General features: G+C 40.2%; 1 protein-coding gene across 1 annotated transcript in view; it reads right to left on the bottom strand.

Annotated features, from left to right (window-relative positions):
• Positions 1-2,146: 2,146 nt before the first annotated feature.
• The window catches only part of PSME3IP1 (proteasome activator subunit 3 interacting protein 1), a 100,083-nt gene continuing 86,652 nt past the window's right edge, over positions 2,147-15,577 (bottom strand). The window contains exon 7 of the mRNA XM_069217222.1: positions 2,147-2,436. Within this exon, the coding sequence (XP_069073323.1) occupies positions 2,219-2,436 (218 nt within the window). The 3' untranslated portion in view covers positions 2,147-2,218. The remainder of the gene's footprint in view (positions 2,437-15,577) is intronic.

Raw genomic sequence — 15,577 nt, 5'->3', positions numbered from 1 at the left:
TTGTATGGCTGTGTGACGTCATATCTAAGGCATGTCTTGAACAGTGGATAAAGCAACCAGAAGCCAACTGTCAACACGACAGAACCATTGTTTTCCACATCTAATCTGGCACCTGAGAGGATTTACATGGTGAGGAATCTGAAGGTAGGAGCAGCCATCAGAAAACTAGATATTGGACACTGACAACAATTGAAAAGGAGCGCTTACAAGCCTGTAAATAGTTGAATAATTTGTAGGCTTTGGATGTGTGTGGGCATTTGTATAGCATGATGCCAGTTAATGAGCAAATGAGTGTGGTACAAAGTGTGGGAGTTGGTAACCATATTGGATCATGACCTATGGCAGCGAGGAGGTTTCTTTTGATGGGATTTTACGCTTGAGAAATACTGAGGTCTTATTGGTGACTGAAGATATGCTCCCTAAACAATTAGTCTTTACTTCCTTTCTGAACTTCAAAAAGGACAGAGCAAGTCTGTTAAGTAGAGGATTGTTGTTCCAGAAACTGGACTGTCAAAGAGGTTTCGAGCTAATGTTGCTTGTACGAATTACCAGAAGAAGCAGGACTGCTGCAGTGAAGTCATCAGTCACGGAAATAGGATTAGATGTATTTATTTCTCAGGCAATCAAAAATATAGTCACATGTAAAGATACCAATGATAGGAAACCCAGTTACAGAAGAACATTTATAATGAGAAACCTCCTAGAGGCATGCCTACCAACACAAAACTGAAATGTTACCATTGCAGTTTGAAACTACTGAATCAGGGAAAATGCCCCACAAATACACACATGGAATTTCCTTTACAGTTGATGTATACATACATACACACACACACACACACACACACACACACACACACACACTAGTGGTATATTGTAAAATAAAATGTATACATGTAACATTCACTGAAGTTGAATTTGCAAACAGTTTTTAAAGATTCAATATCTTAATAGCAACAACTACTTATAAACAAAATGTAATTTCCCTTCAGCGATGCAGCAGGTTTACAGTGCCCAGCATGAACATTGGAACCATACCCTAAACATATTAAATGTTATTTTTTCTGCTATGTAAAGTCAAAACTTATTTTATTATCTAGATGTTGACTTTGTAAAGACAGTTTTCGACAGCAAAGATCAGAATGCTTGGGAATAAAGTTAGATCTCAGGTTTTGATCTAAAACATAAGTGTTAATATGACAACTAAGTCTTTCACACATACGATTGTGTTTCTGATGCTCTTGGCATATCTAATTTACTGGCAAGTCTATGCGTTGCTTTCCTGAACAACAGGATGTGACATGCTTCTGCCATCATGTGGTTCAAAAATGAAATGCACATATGTTTTGCAAGGTTAAATTATTACATTTATAATTTTTACTTTTGGTCAAACCTAGAGAAGGCCTCATGTAATAATACAAATAAAATTAAAAAAGACCATAAATTATACATACATAGATGGCCTTTGAGTCAGCCCTCTTTAGCCATTGGTCTATTCAACTATCATTCACATTTTAATTTGTTCAGTCACAGGTAGAAAAAGAGGCAATGAGTCAGCCCACTTCAGCCATGGTCTCTCTTTCACTATTGGGTGACTTTTCCTGGTCCCATGTGCAAATCCACCTAAAAAAACGTGCACTTCAGTGTCGAGGCAGGTGGGCCAATACCTCACGTTGCCATTTTTGGCGTCACATTTAGGTGGCTGAATGATTTTGGCTTTTCATTTGTGTGGCATATGCTTACAAAAATAATAATAATGATGACGATAACAACAACAACAATAATCATACCCGCTTGACTTATTGGCCTTGCCAATTTTTCCGTTGGGTCACTGACCGAGACTTGGAGTCATTTTATATAAAGGATTTCATTACTTTCATCAACACACTTTGCTTTACAGTGTCATTGGTAATTAACTAGATTCCAATTTATTTCAGATATTTTTAACTGCTTTCTTACAATCTGAACAATAATTTTCAAGTTTGTTTTCTTCCGTTGTCTTTGTGCATAACACTGGACTCCCTGCATGGTTTAGTTATTGACACCACTGGGTAATAAAAATAATAATAGGCTTTAGGTTTCGTTTTCATTTGGTAAACACAATCTGCCGTTCATTATTATCTTCTAGAAATGACAGCACTCGCGGTTGAAAGTTAAAATAGAAGCCTTTATTTTTAATGACAGCGATATAGGATTAGGTTAACGAAAATATTTTAATTTACGGAGCTTCAAGAAAAGTGCTGGGACGGAAGATAGAAGAGACAATCTTTCCCGTGGAGTTAATTGTGCCTTCACCGTCTGAACTGGATTCAGAATCGCTGCTCCCAGAGTAGGCCCCAAGACCCGGTAGGATACCAATGCAAATGGAGGCCGAAGGGCAGTGCACTATGGAACCACGGGCTGAGCTGCTTCCTAGGAGGCTGCTGGAGGTGCTTCCTACAAATACAAAAAAATCGAAAAGTATGTTACTACTTTCACACAAAGCCATCCATATGTATCGTACTTATAGAATCAGGTTGGGCATTCAGTCTCACCTTTGTGGTTGATTGCATCTGAGCTCATTAAGTACTATAACGGACCGTCACTATCTTTGACCTGACCTTTATTAGACACATTTCACAGATCCATGTAATATAATTGGTTACTCACCCTATAGCCCGGCTAGTGTTCATTCTGCTACCCCTTCATTAAAAATGACGTTCTCCTTGAAAAAGGAACTAAAACATTTGTAGAACAGGAAGACTAAATCTATCCGGCCTGCATTGACTGCCCTGGACCAGTGCATGGTCCCCTTCCTTCCACCTTCCTCATTCCACCAGGACAGAATACATTTGTATGTGTTCTGCATGTATTCCGATTGAGTAAACAAATGCCAGGGCTTAAACTAGGTTCTATGTACAATCCAAACGAATCATACACAAGACATCATATAAACTGAAATAAAACATTGTTTAACTTCATAAGAGTTCATAAAACATTTCACATGGCAACAAAATATCAATTTAAAAAACGACCTGACATGCAAATGTATAAAGGTCAGCTAATTCCAAGTTGAAATTGTGTAATTTCAGGTTCTTTACAAAACTAGAAATAAAATGAAGTTAAATAGCAGATTTTTAACATGGCACCCACTATTGCCAGGTGCTTCATACCAAGCGGAGTGTGGCACCACTTCAAACTAAGAAGTTTTGGATGAATTGTATCGCAGATGTCTTTGTGTCAAGGTGCTTGACCCTACGTAAACCACAATGGTCAGTGCATGTATGGCCTCCCATTCATTATCCGCACCCTTAATATGATCTGCGTAGCCACAAGGGGACAACCAAAATCTTGTTGCAGGCTTGACTCAATAATTTGTACATCCATCAAACAAGGCCCACAAGGTTCTCCTATGAACAGCTTGCAATTTTGCCAAAAGAAGTTGTGAAATTTGAAGATAATCAGTCTGAAAACCTTGAAAATAAAATGACTCGAAGAAGGCAATTCTATATGTAACTTGTGGAAAGGAGCATGTGTTTGACAAGTTGATTGGAAGAAGGTGAGCCACTTTAATAACAGCTAAAACTTGAGGGTCAAAAGAAATCAGCAAAAATACCTTCAGGCCAGGGCCTAGTTACGGGCTCAGGGGGAGAGCCCAACTAGACTGAACAATCAAACAGACACAGACGGTATTGTTGGGCCCAGTGCCTAGACCCCAGTTTTGCATGCAGTAACACACAAGTAATATTTAGACATCCATACTTCGTTAGTTGGCAGTCAGGCTGAAATGTTATTCATATCACTGGAATTTTCACTGAGATCCAGTTGGACGCGAAAGTCACCTGCATACATGTGACATTGCAGATCATGACCCACTACAGTCCCTATTCATCCTTGTCTTTCCAACTGCTTTACTTCCCAATTTAACACCCGGTGAACTTCTTTAAGTGCTTTAATGCAAACCCACCAACTACAGGTTTCAAAATGAGACTCAGTAGCCTGTTCAGTGTCCCATTGCATACGCAAGTTCGAGCCTTGCCACTATGGAAAGAAAATTTACAACTTTACACCTTTTACAAAGAACCAAACATAAGTAGAATATAAGATATTAGGTGATGTTACATCTTTTAAAATGATAAAACGCAGAATTATTCATTCCTAGGTAGACTACCAAACACAGAAAGTAAAGTATAGAAGTGAAAGTAAGAAGCTAGAGATATAGAAGAAACTAAGCTAATACTTCAAAATAGTTTATGAAGCATATAGCTTATATTTGGTCAAATACATCAGGCCCAATGTATTTAGAGTACATGATAATAATGATTATCCCACTCGAAAATTAAATATTCACTTCAGTCTTCCATACAAGAAGAGTTCTTTAGTTTCCAATGCTTTAGGAGAAAAATGCTGACAACCTTAAAATCCATTGTATAGTCAATGCTCCTGAAAACGTGTTTGTTTCAAGAAGGTCATCAGTGAGTGAACAAATTCAAGTTTGGGAGCTCACAGCTGAATGCACCCGTCAGATCAATTTAGTCCCAAATGTTACTCCAGAAAGTCTTAAACTTCTTGCAGTAACATGTGATGTTATACAAGAATCCTTACCAAGCAAAGATCAGATGCAATCTAGCCCAATCTCAATATGTTTATGCTAAACATTAATGTAAATTAATTTTATATATTTATTTTAAACGGTGAAAGAAAATGAAACAGCTACAGCACTATTAACTTTATATTGAATTGAGTGCATACTTTAAACATATTAAACATTTGATATTCTGAAGTGTAAATTAAAAAATAAATTTAATGTAAATTTTTTATTAAAATGATTTATAGATTAAAATAAAAGTAATCTAATTATATTGTTAACAAAAATAGTGTTATATTAGTTTGTTTAAAGTAAAAAAAGCTATTTAAATATTTTATAACAAAATAAATGTGTTACTGTTTTCTTTTTTGAATATTAAAATATGTTTATTTATACTTCAACTATTTTTGATAATTGTATTTAATATTAGTTCCAAAGGGATTTCATTTAGCCCCTACCTGCAATATTGTTAATGGAAGGGTGCTACAGTACCGGTAGTTAGCCATGTGTGGTTCTGGACTTACACCACCTCTGAGCTGAAGCAACTGACTACTGCTTTGGGTAATTTTTGGCTGAGGTAACTTTAAAGTTGCAGACTGTGAATGGCAATGGGCTTATTCTTTTGTGGATGGGTGCACGTCTCCCTAACCCTCCCTAAAGAGCTCCTTAATCCCCTCCTTAACCCTCACTACATCCTTCCTTACTCCTCCCTAATCACTTATCCTTTACTTCGAAATATTCCCTTTTCAAGCCATTCCCCTCTCCCCTTCCACATTTACTAGTAAAACATATACCTAAGGATGCAGAGAGACTGCAGCCCGGGTGGCAATCCCTACACAGAAAACCTTAGGAGAGGTGGAGGCAGAATCTCTGGAGGTAAATTTGTGAACAATATTTCCTATTATGTTGGTAGTACTATCTTAGTACTACTAAGCATAATGTAAAACGCAGTTTGTAAATAAGCCTCAACATGTTTAAGAGGACAGATCCTCCTTTTCTCTCCACCACACTCACTGTTGCAAGGTACAAATAACCCGAAGGACAGTGTAAATTATGGATTAGAAAGGGCCAAAGTTATGTGTTGTTTCTAACTTCTATCCCGCAGCCTGGTGGCATTTATGGTGCTACAGTTTGGTGACATTGTCTTTTGCCAAGTGCCAATATAACACTGCTGAGGGAGTTTAAAAGACACACATTTAAACCATAAGCAATACATTAATAATGTCTGTGTATTCATATAGTCCATACAAATTGTCAGGGAATATCATGAATAATCTTACATTAATGTCCCCGACATTCACTGACTCAGGTCTCGGATGAAAAGCAAACTTTTACTGTGCAAACTACATGATATGGGATTTCTAGGCCAAGGACCGTTAACGTCTTAGTCATAGTTTTAACCCTTTTGCTACCTGGGCAACTCTATTCCAGTCTTTTTTTTTTAAATACATTACGAATCTGGCAAGAAGTTTAGGCATGCGTACCTATTTGATTTCTTTACGTACCAATATAATACATTACCAAATTGGCAGCAGGTTTAGGCATGTTTACTTCTTTGATTTCTTTGTGTACCAATAAAACAATATCTTTTTTCCTTTCTGGAACATTCATGGCTATATATTGTTGCAAACTATGCATTAATATCTCATTTCAGCCTGAATATATAATGAAAAAATGAGATGCTCTTATTTTTTAAATACATTTCCTCAACATTTTGTTGCATTTCTCAGATGCACAAACATAAATCCTGGTACGCTAACCAAAGATACGTTGCTGTGAATGTCTGGAGTGTGACAATACCAAATACGTATGGGTTTAACAACTGAATGTAGCCTGAACAATAAATCATGCAGTACTATCATAGATCACAAAAGTTGTCAGAATCACTTTTCATGGGGCACTGTTTATCTGAGGACAGAGAAACACAGGGCTACATGAAAAGTACAAAAACTTATTTTTTTAAATTATGTACGACCAAAGTAATCTACTGGTGCATGACACAACTGCACTGTCCTGCCTACTTGCGCAATAGAATACTCTAAATATGGAGCTTGCCAGATTTTTAGCATTGTTTTCACTTCAACCTGTTTTATTACCCAGAATCACCTGCAAATGTCAAAGTACTGGTAAAAAGTTCAAAGTCTGCTCACTTTCTGTAACCAAATATTCAATAACTTCTGTCTGGCAAATGGCTAAAGTCCTACAATTCAGTAGTCACACACTTCTCCCATGAGTGGGTCGGCATACTGCAGGGCACGGGAATATGCAAAACTTGTGACCATGTGGACTTCACATTGTCAGATGTTTAGCCTGGTCCTCTCAGTTGTGACAGGTCCACCCACATACACGAGGCACTGCTTTTAATGGTAGGCATGGGAAAAGTGGGTACTGAAACTTTCTGTCACAGAAATATTAGTAAATCCTTTTTATTTTTTTATCAGTGTTTGACCTGCACAGGGAATGGAATTGTGGGCAAGAGACAGTGGTGGTTTCACACAATCACAGCACCCAGTAGCCCGCCAGGTGTCTAGTGTTCAGAAAAGTCTGAGGTTGGTAAGCTCCCCTAGGTGAGGGATGACCCCAGGACTAGACGTGTTTTTCTGACCCCTGTCTATGTTTGTTTTTTTGTATCCTTGCTCGTACACTGATATGTCTGTCTACCCCCCAGCAAGGGCACAAAGAGCCAGGTGCTGTATGGAAAATCCAAATAGCATCTGGTACTTGCTTAGGCGCAAAACCACGTGCCTGTTTGGGATATTTTCCTTAGGCTTAAGAAAATACACATATTGTCTCACACCTTGCTTTAGCTTTTGGCACAGCACACAGCTACTTCCTCTACCAATGCTTATCTTAGAAAGAGAATCGCTGCAAGATGAAGGAGTTGTCTGAAAGTCTGAAACTAAATTAGCAATGGAGGTTGTATGGGGAAAGACTAGTAACAACCCTCATCCATCACCTTTCAATCCTTCTTCTGGTTCATTTCTTATGCTGGTGGGCTGATAGAGTTGGTGGTGAGAACCTGGGCTACGTCTCCTATTCTCTCTCCCACCAACAGAAAAAAATAGAGACTTGATATGTGAAGTATGGCTAGGAAATAGTGAGGGTAGCAGTAGGTTTCTTAGCCCATTCCATAGCCCCACCTACCAACTCGAGCCTCGGATGGACCTAAAAGAAGCCAGGGAATCCTTCCAAGGCCCATCAAATTCAAATGTGTTTGTAATATCATACACATTAGTGAGGCGTCCAGATGTAAGCACTGGGACATATTTTTAGGAAGTTTGCCAGGGACCTGAAAGGATCAAATGCCAGATAAACCTTCACACCCCGGAATCCCCACTCGCTCCACCCCCCCCCCCCCAAAAAAAATGATTCAGAAGGATCTTTGTCTATCCTTGACTGATGCATTCATCATCTGCATGTCCTAGAGACACCCTTTCATTATGCGATGATATCTACATCTATATTTCAGGGGTTAACTAAGTTAGTTGCATGCCACTGAAACTGAACAGTTGATGAAGGAGAATACACAATTTATAGGGGATATTCTGCTTTTCTCAGATGAGCAGTGGCCTCTCATATCTTTCTGGTTTGCTAGACTCAAAGGACACAACCTTATATATTGTGATTCTGTTTCCTTTAAATTAAAACTTATTCTTGGTCTGGCCAGTTGCAACTAGGACATCTTCCTTAAACTGAAAAAGGTATATGGTAATGAGAGCATCAGGAGTACGGACCTGATGCATAAAGAGATAGGTCGCACACTGCACGGAGACATTGTACGACCATTCTCTGATATTGCAATGCAATCTTTAGACTAAGAGGGTGACTGCAAAATCTCTAGTCGTGGAACAAACTGCCTAATGAATAATAATTAGGTAGTGCGCTATTTTCGACCCACTTCATGGACTACAAACACAATGGTAGGGGTCAGCAAGGAAAAGGAGACAACCATCCCTGTGTTTGGAAGAAAAATATTCGTTGCCCCAAATCCATGAACTCCAATTGTATAGTTAATTATAAGTAACTAGTAGGAAATTGGGTTACTGGTTGAGGGGGGGATGAAACCCTACTCAAGCAGCACCCACAGTTCTTGTCAGGGCGAAACACAAGCAAAGTCCGAATGAACCTATGCTTAATCCTTTGGTAGTCTGGCACAAACACAGTTAGGCTTAACTTAGAGGCAGTGGGTAAAGTATTTATTAGGCACACAAAACAGTAATAAAGTGAAAACACCACACAAGTAAAATCTCACACCAATTTAGAAAAAGAGTAAAACTGAATCAATTGTGTGATGCCAAAACAAAAATCCATTTAGTAGAACAATAAGTTTCTTACATGTAGATGTAGGTTTGCAGCTCAAATAATTTTCTGGATTCACATGCTGTGCATTATTCTGCAACCTAGTGGGTGGTTCTGGAACTCTCCGCTTGTTTCGAAACCTTTTTGTAGTCCTATTTTTTCTGTTGATGTTGGGCTTTGACAAGTCTCCCATTTGGTGCTTCCTGTGATGTTGAATGACCTCGCCCGGAAGTTCACAATGCTGGTCTCCATTTTCAGATTCACCCCAATCCCTTTCATCATTTTGGTGGAGGTGGGTGGGTCGCTTGTGAATCCAGAAAATTCTTCAAGCTGCAAAACTATACCTACAGGTAAGAAACTTATCGTTTTGCAGTGTGAATCTTTTCTGGATTCACATGGTGTGCATAGATTTTGTGGTGGTTCGGTTGAAAATGAACTTTGATTTGTAAGCAGATGTTTTAACACCTTTTGTCCCATTGAGCTTCCTTGTTCATTTGAATGTCTATGAAGAGTTGTATTGTGAACACGGGTACAGATGAATAAATTGCTGATTTATATATATATCCTGTAAAGATATATTTACAGAAAGGCAATGTTTGCTCCTTTTTTCCTTGTTGAGTGTGCCTTTGGGGTTGACTTGTAGTGGATCCTATTTAGTTGTAATGGTACTCAGGAGTTTAGCTTAGCCTTCTGTCTAGCAGGCCTGTACCCCTGTCACCTAGTGACCTTTAACCTACTTAGCCTGCTCTGTTTTAGGACATTTATTTAATTATTTCTTCCAAGATGGCTGTTATGTTTATATTTAGGAAGATGTTTTAATTTCACATTATCAGTGCCACTCTGTGAAGGTGTCACTATCAGCGTCAAAGATAAATGATATACATAGGTATTCACACCATGTACTTTCCCACTTATGTGTGACAGTAACAATGTACCTTTTCTGGGAATTGTTTATATAATTGCTGCCCCAAGCATGCCTTCTTATCTATTGTTTGGGAACGTACCTGCGTCAGGGGTCCTACAAGATCTGTATAAATACATCTCACGCAGACAGGGTAGGGATTCCTACCAGATGCCATCAATGCTATTTATGCTACACGTTGCCTTGATGCAGAACCAGCCTTCTTTGTTCCCCATGGAGTCCGATCTAGAGACATCATTCCAAGGTAACAAGTGTTGGGGGGCTCTTCTCATGGAACTGGTACTGGCAGATTACGTTTACCACACCTAGCTCTCTTTAGGTTAAAGATTAGGTTCATCATGCTAGAGTATTAGAGCTTACTTCACATCTCATGTTGTTGCAAGACGTTGGGGGCCTTTATATTCATGACTCTCGTTTTCACAATTCTGTTTCTTGCATTGTTCATTATCCTAATCATTGCAGCCCATGCAATTTACAGAAGATTGCAGTCTTGTTAAAAAAAAACTAATGACAACTTTACTGCATCTCCTTCATTGCCTGTGTGTGAATAAGACCTGTTGCTCATGTGAGAAAAGAGTAACCTCCGTTTAACCACGACTCCCCTGAGATGTCGCATTCTTGAATCAATGCGTAAAGGCCACCACGAATCACCTTTTACTGTTTGGGTTTTTGGTGAGGTACTGCTTGTGAGCCTGGAGGGTTGGGTTGACAGCTGCAGCTTGTTGTAGGATTGATCTAGTCGCCTACAAACAAAAGTGCTGTCATCCCTAAGCCAGCAGTCTTGCATAGAGCAAGAGTCCAACTACAACAACTTTAGTTTTTCCCCTGCACTTGTGAATGATTTGTGTGATCCATCTGGCAGTTGTGCACTTAGTTAGCGATTTTCCTATCTTATTCTTTGCAAAGGAGACAAATAGTCACTTTGTTTTCCTGCTTTTCTTTGTCTTTTCAATGTACTACATTATTGCTCGTCTTGCATCCACTATATGTAACGCTCTCTCTGCTTGATTCTTTGGCTTTTGGAAAAAACTTAGAATTGTATTGTTTGATTTATGCGGAAGTGCAAAACCACTTTAGGTAAGAACTGTGTGCCTGTCTTTACGACTTTTTTGTCCATGTGCACCTGTAAATATGGCTCTTGAATTGTGAGTGCTTGTATTTCACTCATCTTGCGAATAGATGTTATGGCCACTAGGAATGCTGTCTTTAGTGTGAGCATCTTTAATGTGGCCTTGTGTGAAGGTTCATATTGTGCCTTCATTAACTGCATGAGTATCACATTTAGGCTCCATGCGAATGCAGGTACTTAACTTGGTGGAGGAATTCTTTTTGCCCCTTCTAAGAAACGTATTATCAGAACTGTGAAGAAGCTTCTTCCCATGTGCACTCTTGTGTAGGCCACAACTGCAGATGTGTGCTTTTTAAGATACATATGTTAAGTTGCAGTCTAGTAGGAGTGCTAAATAGTTGAGTACCATCGCATCTTTAGTGTTCTTCCTTAATAAGCCCCTTTTAAGGCACCTTAATGAGTGAGCATTTCTTCTGTTTAGCGATGTAGCACTTCCTTGTTGTCGGCTTTCTTGCCTCTCTAAGAACAGCCATTATCTTCCTCAGTAGCTTTAAATGATCGAATTCCAAGTCTTTAGAAACCTGGCTGCCATGTTCAAAGAACCTGGTTCTGGGTGTAGCACCCTTCTGTTTTCCATTGATAACCGGTGGTGCTGTGTTGGTATTTTCAGAATATTCCCTTGTGCTATCTCTATTAGCTGAGAAAAATATGTCTGCCTCGCCTACAGCAGGGCAATTAGTATTAAAGTAATTTTTCTCTTTTATTTATTGATCACTCTGTGTATCAGTGGTATGGAGGAAAAAGAATATGCAAAGATCCTTGTCCAGTTTATCGACAGAACATTCCCTAGTGATTGGTGGTATGGTTGTCTGGACGCAAAGTTTTGGCATTTTGCGCTCCTTGAGGCTGCAAATAGGTATACCTTTGGGGTCCCCTTGCTTCTGAAGAAATGTTTGAGTACTTTTTGATTGAGATCCCATTTGTGAAAGCACGATGCTTGTCTGCTCAGTCTGTCCGCTTTTACATTGTCCTTCCCTGCAAGATGAACTGGTGTTAATTATATTTGTCTTTGTGTTGCTCACTTCCAGATTGGGCTAGCTTTGCTAGGGAAAAGGATTGAGCCCCCCCCTTCTTGTTTGTTAATATAAAACATTGTAGTTGTATTGTCTGTTTGGATCAATATTGTCCTTTCAAATAGCTCTTTCTGAAAGGCTTTAAAGCGCTAGGAACTTTAATTTCAAGATATTGATATGCTGTACTTCAGCTTGTGCCTTCCAGACTCCTCAATCTTTAAGCGTGCCCAGGTGAGCTTCCCAGCCCTTATTAGAAGCATGTGTTGTAATGGTTACTGTTGGAGTTGGTTGTGCAAATTTCCCTCCTTGCATTACATGTGTTCTGTTCCACCCCACCATGCTATTTCCTTGTGTAGCTTCTGCTTGACAACCACTAGACCTTCCCACCTCCCTGTTGCTTGTGACAACTGGTTATGTAGCCATTCCTGAATTGGTCTCATGTGTAATCTTGCATATGGAATCAGAGGGATACATGAAGCTATCATCCCTAACGATTTCCCAGCATTCCACACTCTCAGAGCTTGCCCCTTCTGGTAAAGGTGAATTTCCTGTTATAGTGACTGTATCCTCTTGTTGTTGAGATGTACCTTTCCTATGATTTAGTGGATTCTTGCTCTCAGAAACAATTTATCTTGTTCTGGTGTTGGTGATGACTCATCTATGTTTCTAGAGAAACCTAGTGCGAGTAGGGTCCTCATTACCTGTTGTATATGCTCCCTGCATTTGTTGCGGGAGTTTGCTCTTACTAACCAATCTCTAGGTAAGAATAGACATGTATGCCTTGTCTTAAGTCAGCTGCCCCTCCTGGAGCTGATTTTATTCCAAATGCCAGCACTCTAAACTAGTAGTGAATTTTGTTTACAAAAAATCTCTGGTATCATTTGGGTTCTGCATTCATTAGGATGTGCAAGTAAGTGTCCTTTAGATCTAAAGTTGCCATGCAAATGAGGACCGACTTCCTGTAAGGTTGTCATCTTGAATCTTTGTGTCTCTTTACATTTATTTATGAATCTGAGGTACAGAATTGGGTGTTGAGACACCTCTACCTTTGGGATAAGGAAATATGTGGAGAAATTTCCTTTCTTCATCTCTGCTCTGGGCACCTTTTCTATTGCTTTCTTTTCCAGCAGCTCCTCAACCTCCTTGAGTAGACGTGATGTTTCTTCCCTTGGAAGGACCTTTTTTTTCTTTTGGTCCCCTTGCTGTAGGTATCTTGCCCAATATTCTATGCAATATCCAAACTCTAAGACGTTTAATATCCATTTATCCATTCTTCAAGGAAGTTCTTTATTCTGCCTCCCAATGGTGTTGATTGTGAAAGACTGTGTCTTAGGGAAGTCTAGTTATCTGGTGTTGCGCATGCCCTGTGAGGTGCCCCCTTTCCCCTTGTTCTCCCCCGATAAGATTGTCTCCCTTGCTGTTGGTACTCTTAGAGCTGTTGTGGTTCAGAAGATTGGCTGCTTCCTTGGAAGGCCTGTTGTGATATGCCTGTTTGAAAGCTGCCTCTCCCTGTAGGCCTGGTGTGTTGCCACTGTCCCTCTTTGTAGGTTGCCCTGATACTGTAAAGCCCCTATGGACTTATGCATCTCATCATCCTTTCTAAGTTTAGTGTGTCATCAACTGAAATTCCAAATAACTGCTCTCCATTGAAAGGGGTATTTATTATATTGGCTTTTACCTGTGGCTTGAACCCTGAGATTCTTAGCAATGAGTGACAGGGTGGTGTGATACCTGTCATCAATAGCTGGCATGGTGTGTCCGCTGCACCTAAAGTCGATTTTAGGCATGTATTAGGAATATTCTTGTCCTCTTCAACAAGGTTTACAGCTCTCTTCTTGTATTGCTCTGACAGGTAATTTATGAGCTCTCCCATCTCCCCTCAGTAGTGGTAGGCATGCCTGTTTAGGAGGGTGTTTGAATTTGCCATACATCCTTGATTAGCTGCACTTCTTTCAAATTTCCTGCCCATGAGATCCATCTTTTTACTCTCCTTGTCAGGAGGTGGCCCAAATGTTGATGTGATGTTGGTCCTGTTACTTGTCGTAGAAGTGATGTATGATGCGTCCTCTGACAAGTATTTGTACTTTTTCTTCGTTCTTGGAGTCAATACTCAGCAAGTGGCGGGCTCCTTAAATGTCTCTTTTCCTTAGTCCAGGACACTAGGCAACATTGGTAGGAACTGATCCCTTGTTAGGGGACCGGATCAGAATTCCCATCAGGAAACATAACTGCAACGTTTTCTCCTCCGGCTGCACGCCATACTTCTCAGCAGCCTTTTTAATGACATGATTGTACACTGCAACATTATCCGGAGGTGAAGGCCTCCAAAGATAACAATCTATCCCTTTCTCAGGAGATTCCGTCTCCAACTCATGCCATTGGGTTTCTGCATACTTATAGTCTTCTGAACCCGGAAGCATACCCAGTCCTTATTGTTCCTTGTCCTCCTCATACAAAGTGTCTTCTTCCTCAGGTTGAAGTATCAAAGGAGTTTCAATGTCTTCAACGTTCTTCTCGCTCTGTTCTTTCTGCGTTTTTTTGAGGGATTTTTGAACTCCTTTAAGGATGTGCAAAAATCTTTCTTTTTCTGTATTGAGGCAGATATTTCTGCCATGAGGCACCTCTTTTTCCCACTTGATTTCGGCCTAGCATTCTGCAGGCTCGAGAGTTGACACTGATTTTCGTTTCGTCATCAAAGATCCTTTTGACAACTAATGGGTCATTGAGCTTGTCTCGTCCCGAGATCTATCTTGGCTCGATGTCGAAGTGTCTTGACCTCATCTGTCTTTCAACAAGGGTATCTTTTCTGGAGACTTTCCTCCTGCGGTGTCCCTTTCGAAGGATCTGAGGGGTTGCGTTGATGCCCCCCCTCCAAAAATAAATAAATAGAAGGACTAGAGAAATGTTACCAAATAGTGGAAATTCCGGAACAAACCATTAGATGGTGGAATGATGCACAGCATGTGAATCCAGAAAAGGTTCATGCTGCAAAACCTGAAACATTCAATTTTAAATATTTAATTAACAACAGTGCTTAGAAGCACAAGACGCCAGCTGTGGTTATCTGGTTGTTCCAAACCAGGACAAAGTCACAAGTTCAGGCCCATCATGAATGAGCGTTGGCCGGAAACGGGGACTAAGTTAAGACCTCTGAACAAAGATACCTTAAGTCCTGGATGCGGAGTGTTGCGAGATCCTGCTCTTAGAATGTGTCGATTCTGGGGAGCTGTGGGGCTGCAATGTTAGTGAGGTCTTGTGTTGAGGATGTGTTGCACAGCAGTGGTGCAGAGGAGTTTTTGGTGCTGTGAAGAGAGGTTCTGCCTCAAGGAGGCATCATGCAGCAGCGGTTCCAAAGCGCTGTGGCGTCCTGTGTCGCAGATGTGTAGCACAGTGGCGATTCCGATGCTGAGCGGTGAGGACTTGCAGCAGGCAGAGTCCAGGAGGGTGGGAGGGGGTTAATGGGGGTCCTGTACCCTAGGTGTAATGGGATGGAACCAAATCTTTCAAGCTAGTCTAACAAACAATCAAGACCTGTATTCAATGGGGCCAAGCCTGTGGCATCTGCTTCACCTGAGGGGCCAACAGGTGTGACCAGGGTATATGTAAACTATGCCACTCATGGCAAGCTAGGGTACTCCACCTCCAAT

This window comes from Pleurodeles waltl, chromosome 12 (assembly GCF_031143425.1).
Source record: "Pleurodeles waltl isolate 20211129_DDA chromosome 12, aPleWal1.hap1.20221129, whole genome shotgun sequence".
Lineage (NCBI taxonomy): Eukaryota > Metazoa > Chordata > Amphibia > Caudata > Salamandridae > Pleurodeles > Pleurodeles waltl.
This window is presented reverse-complemented; position numbering and strand designations above follow the sequence as displayed.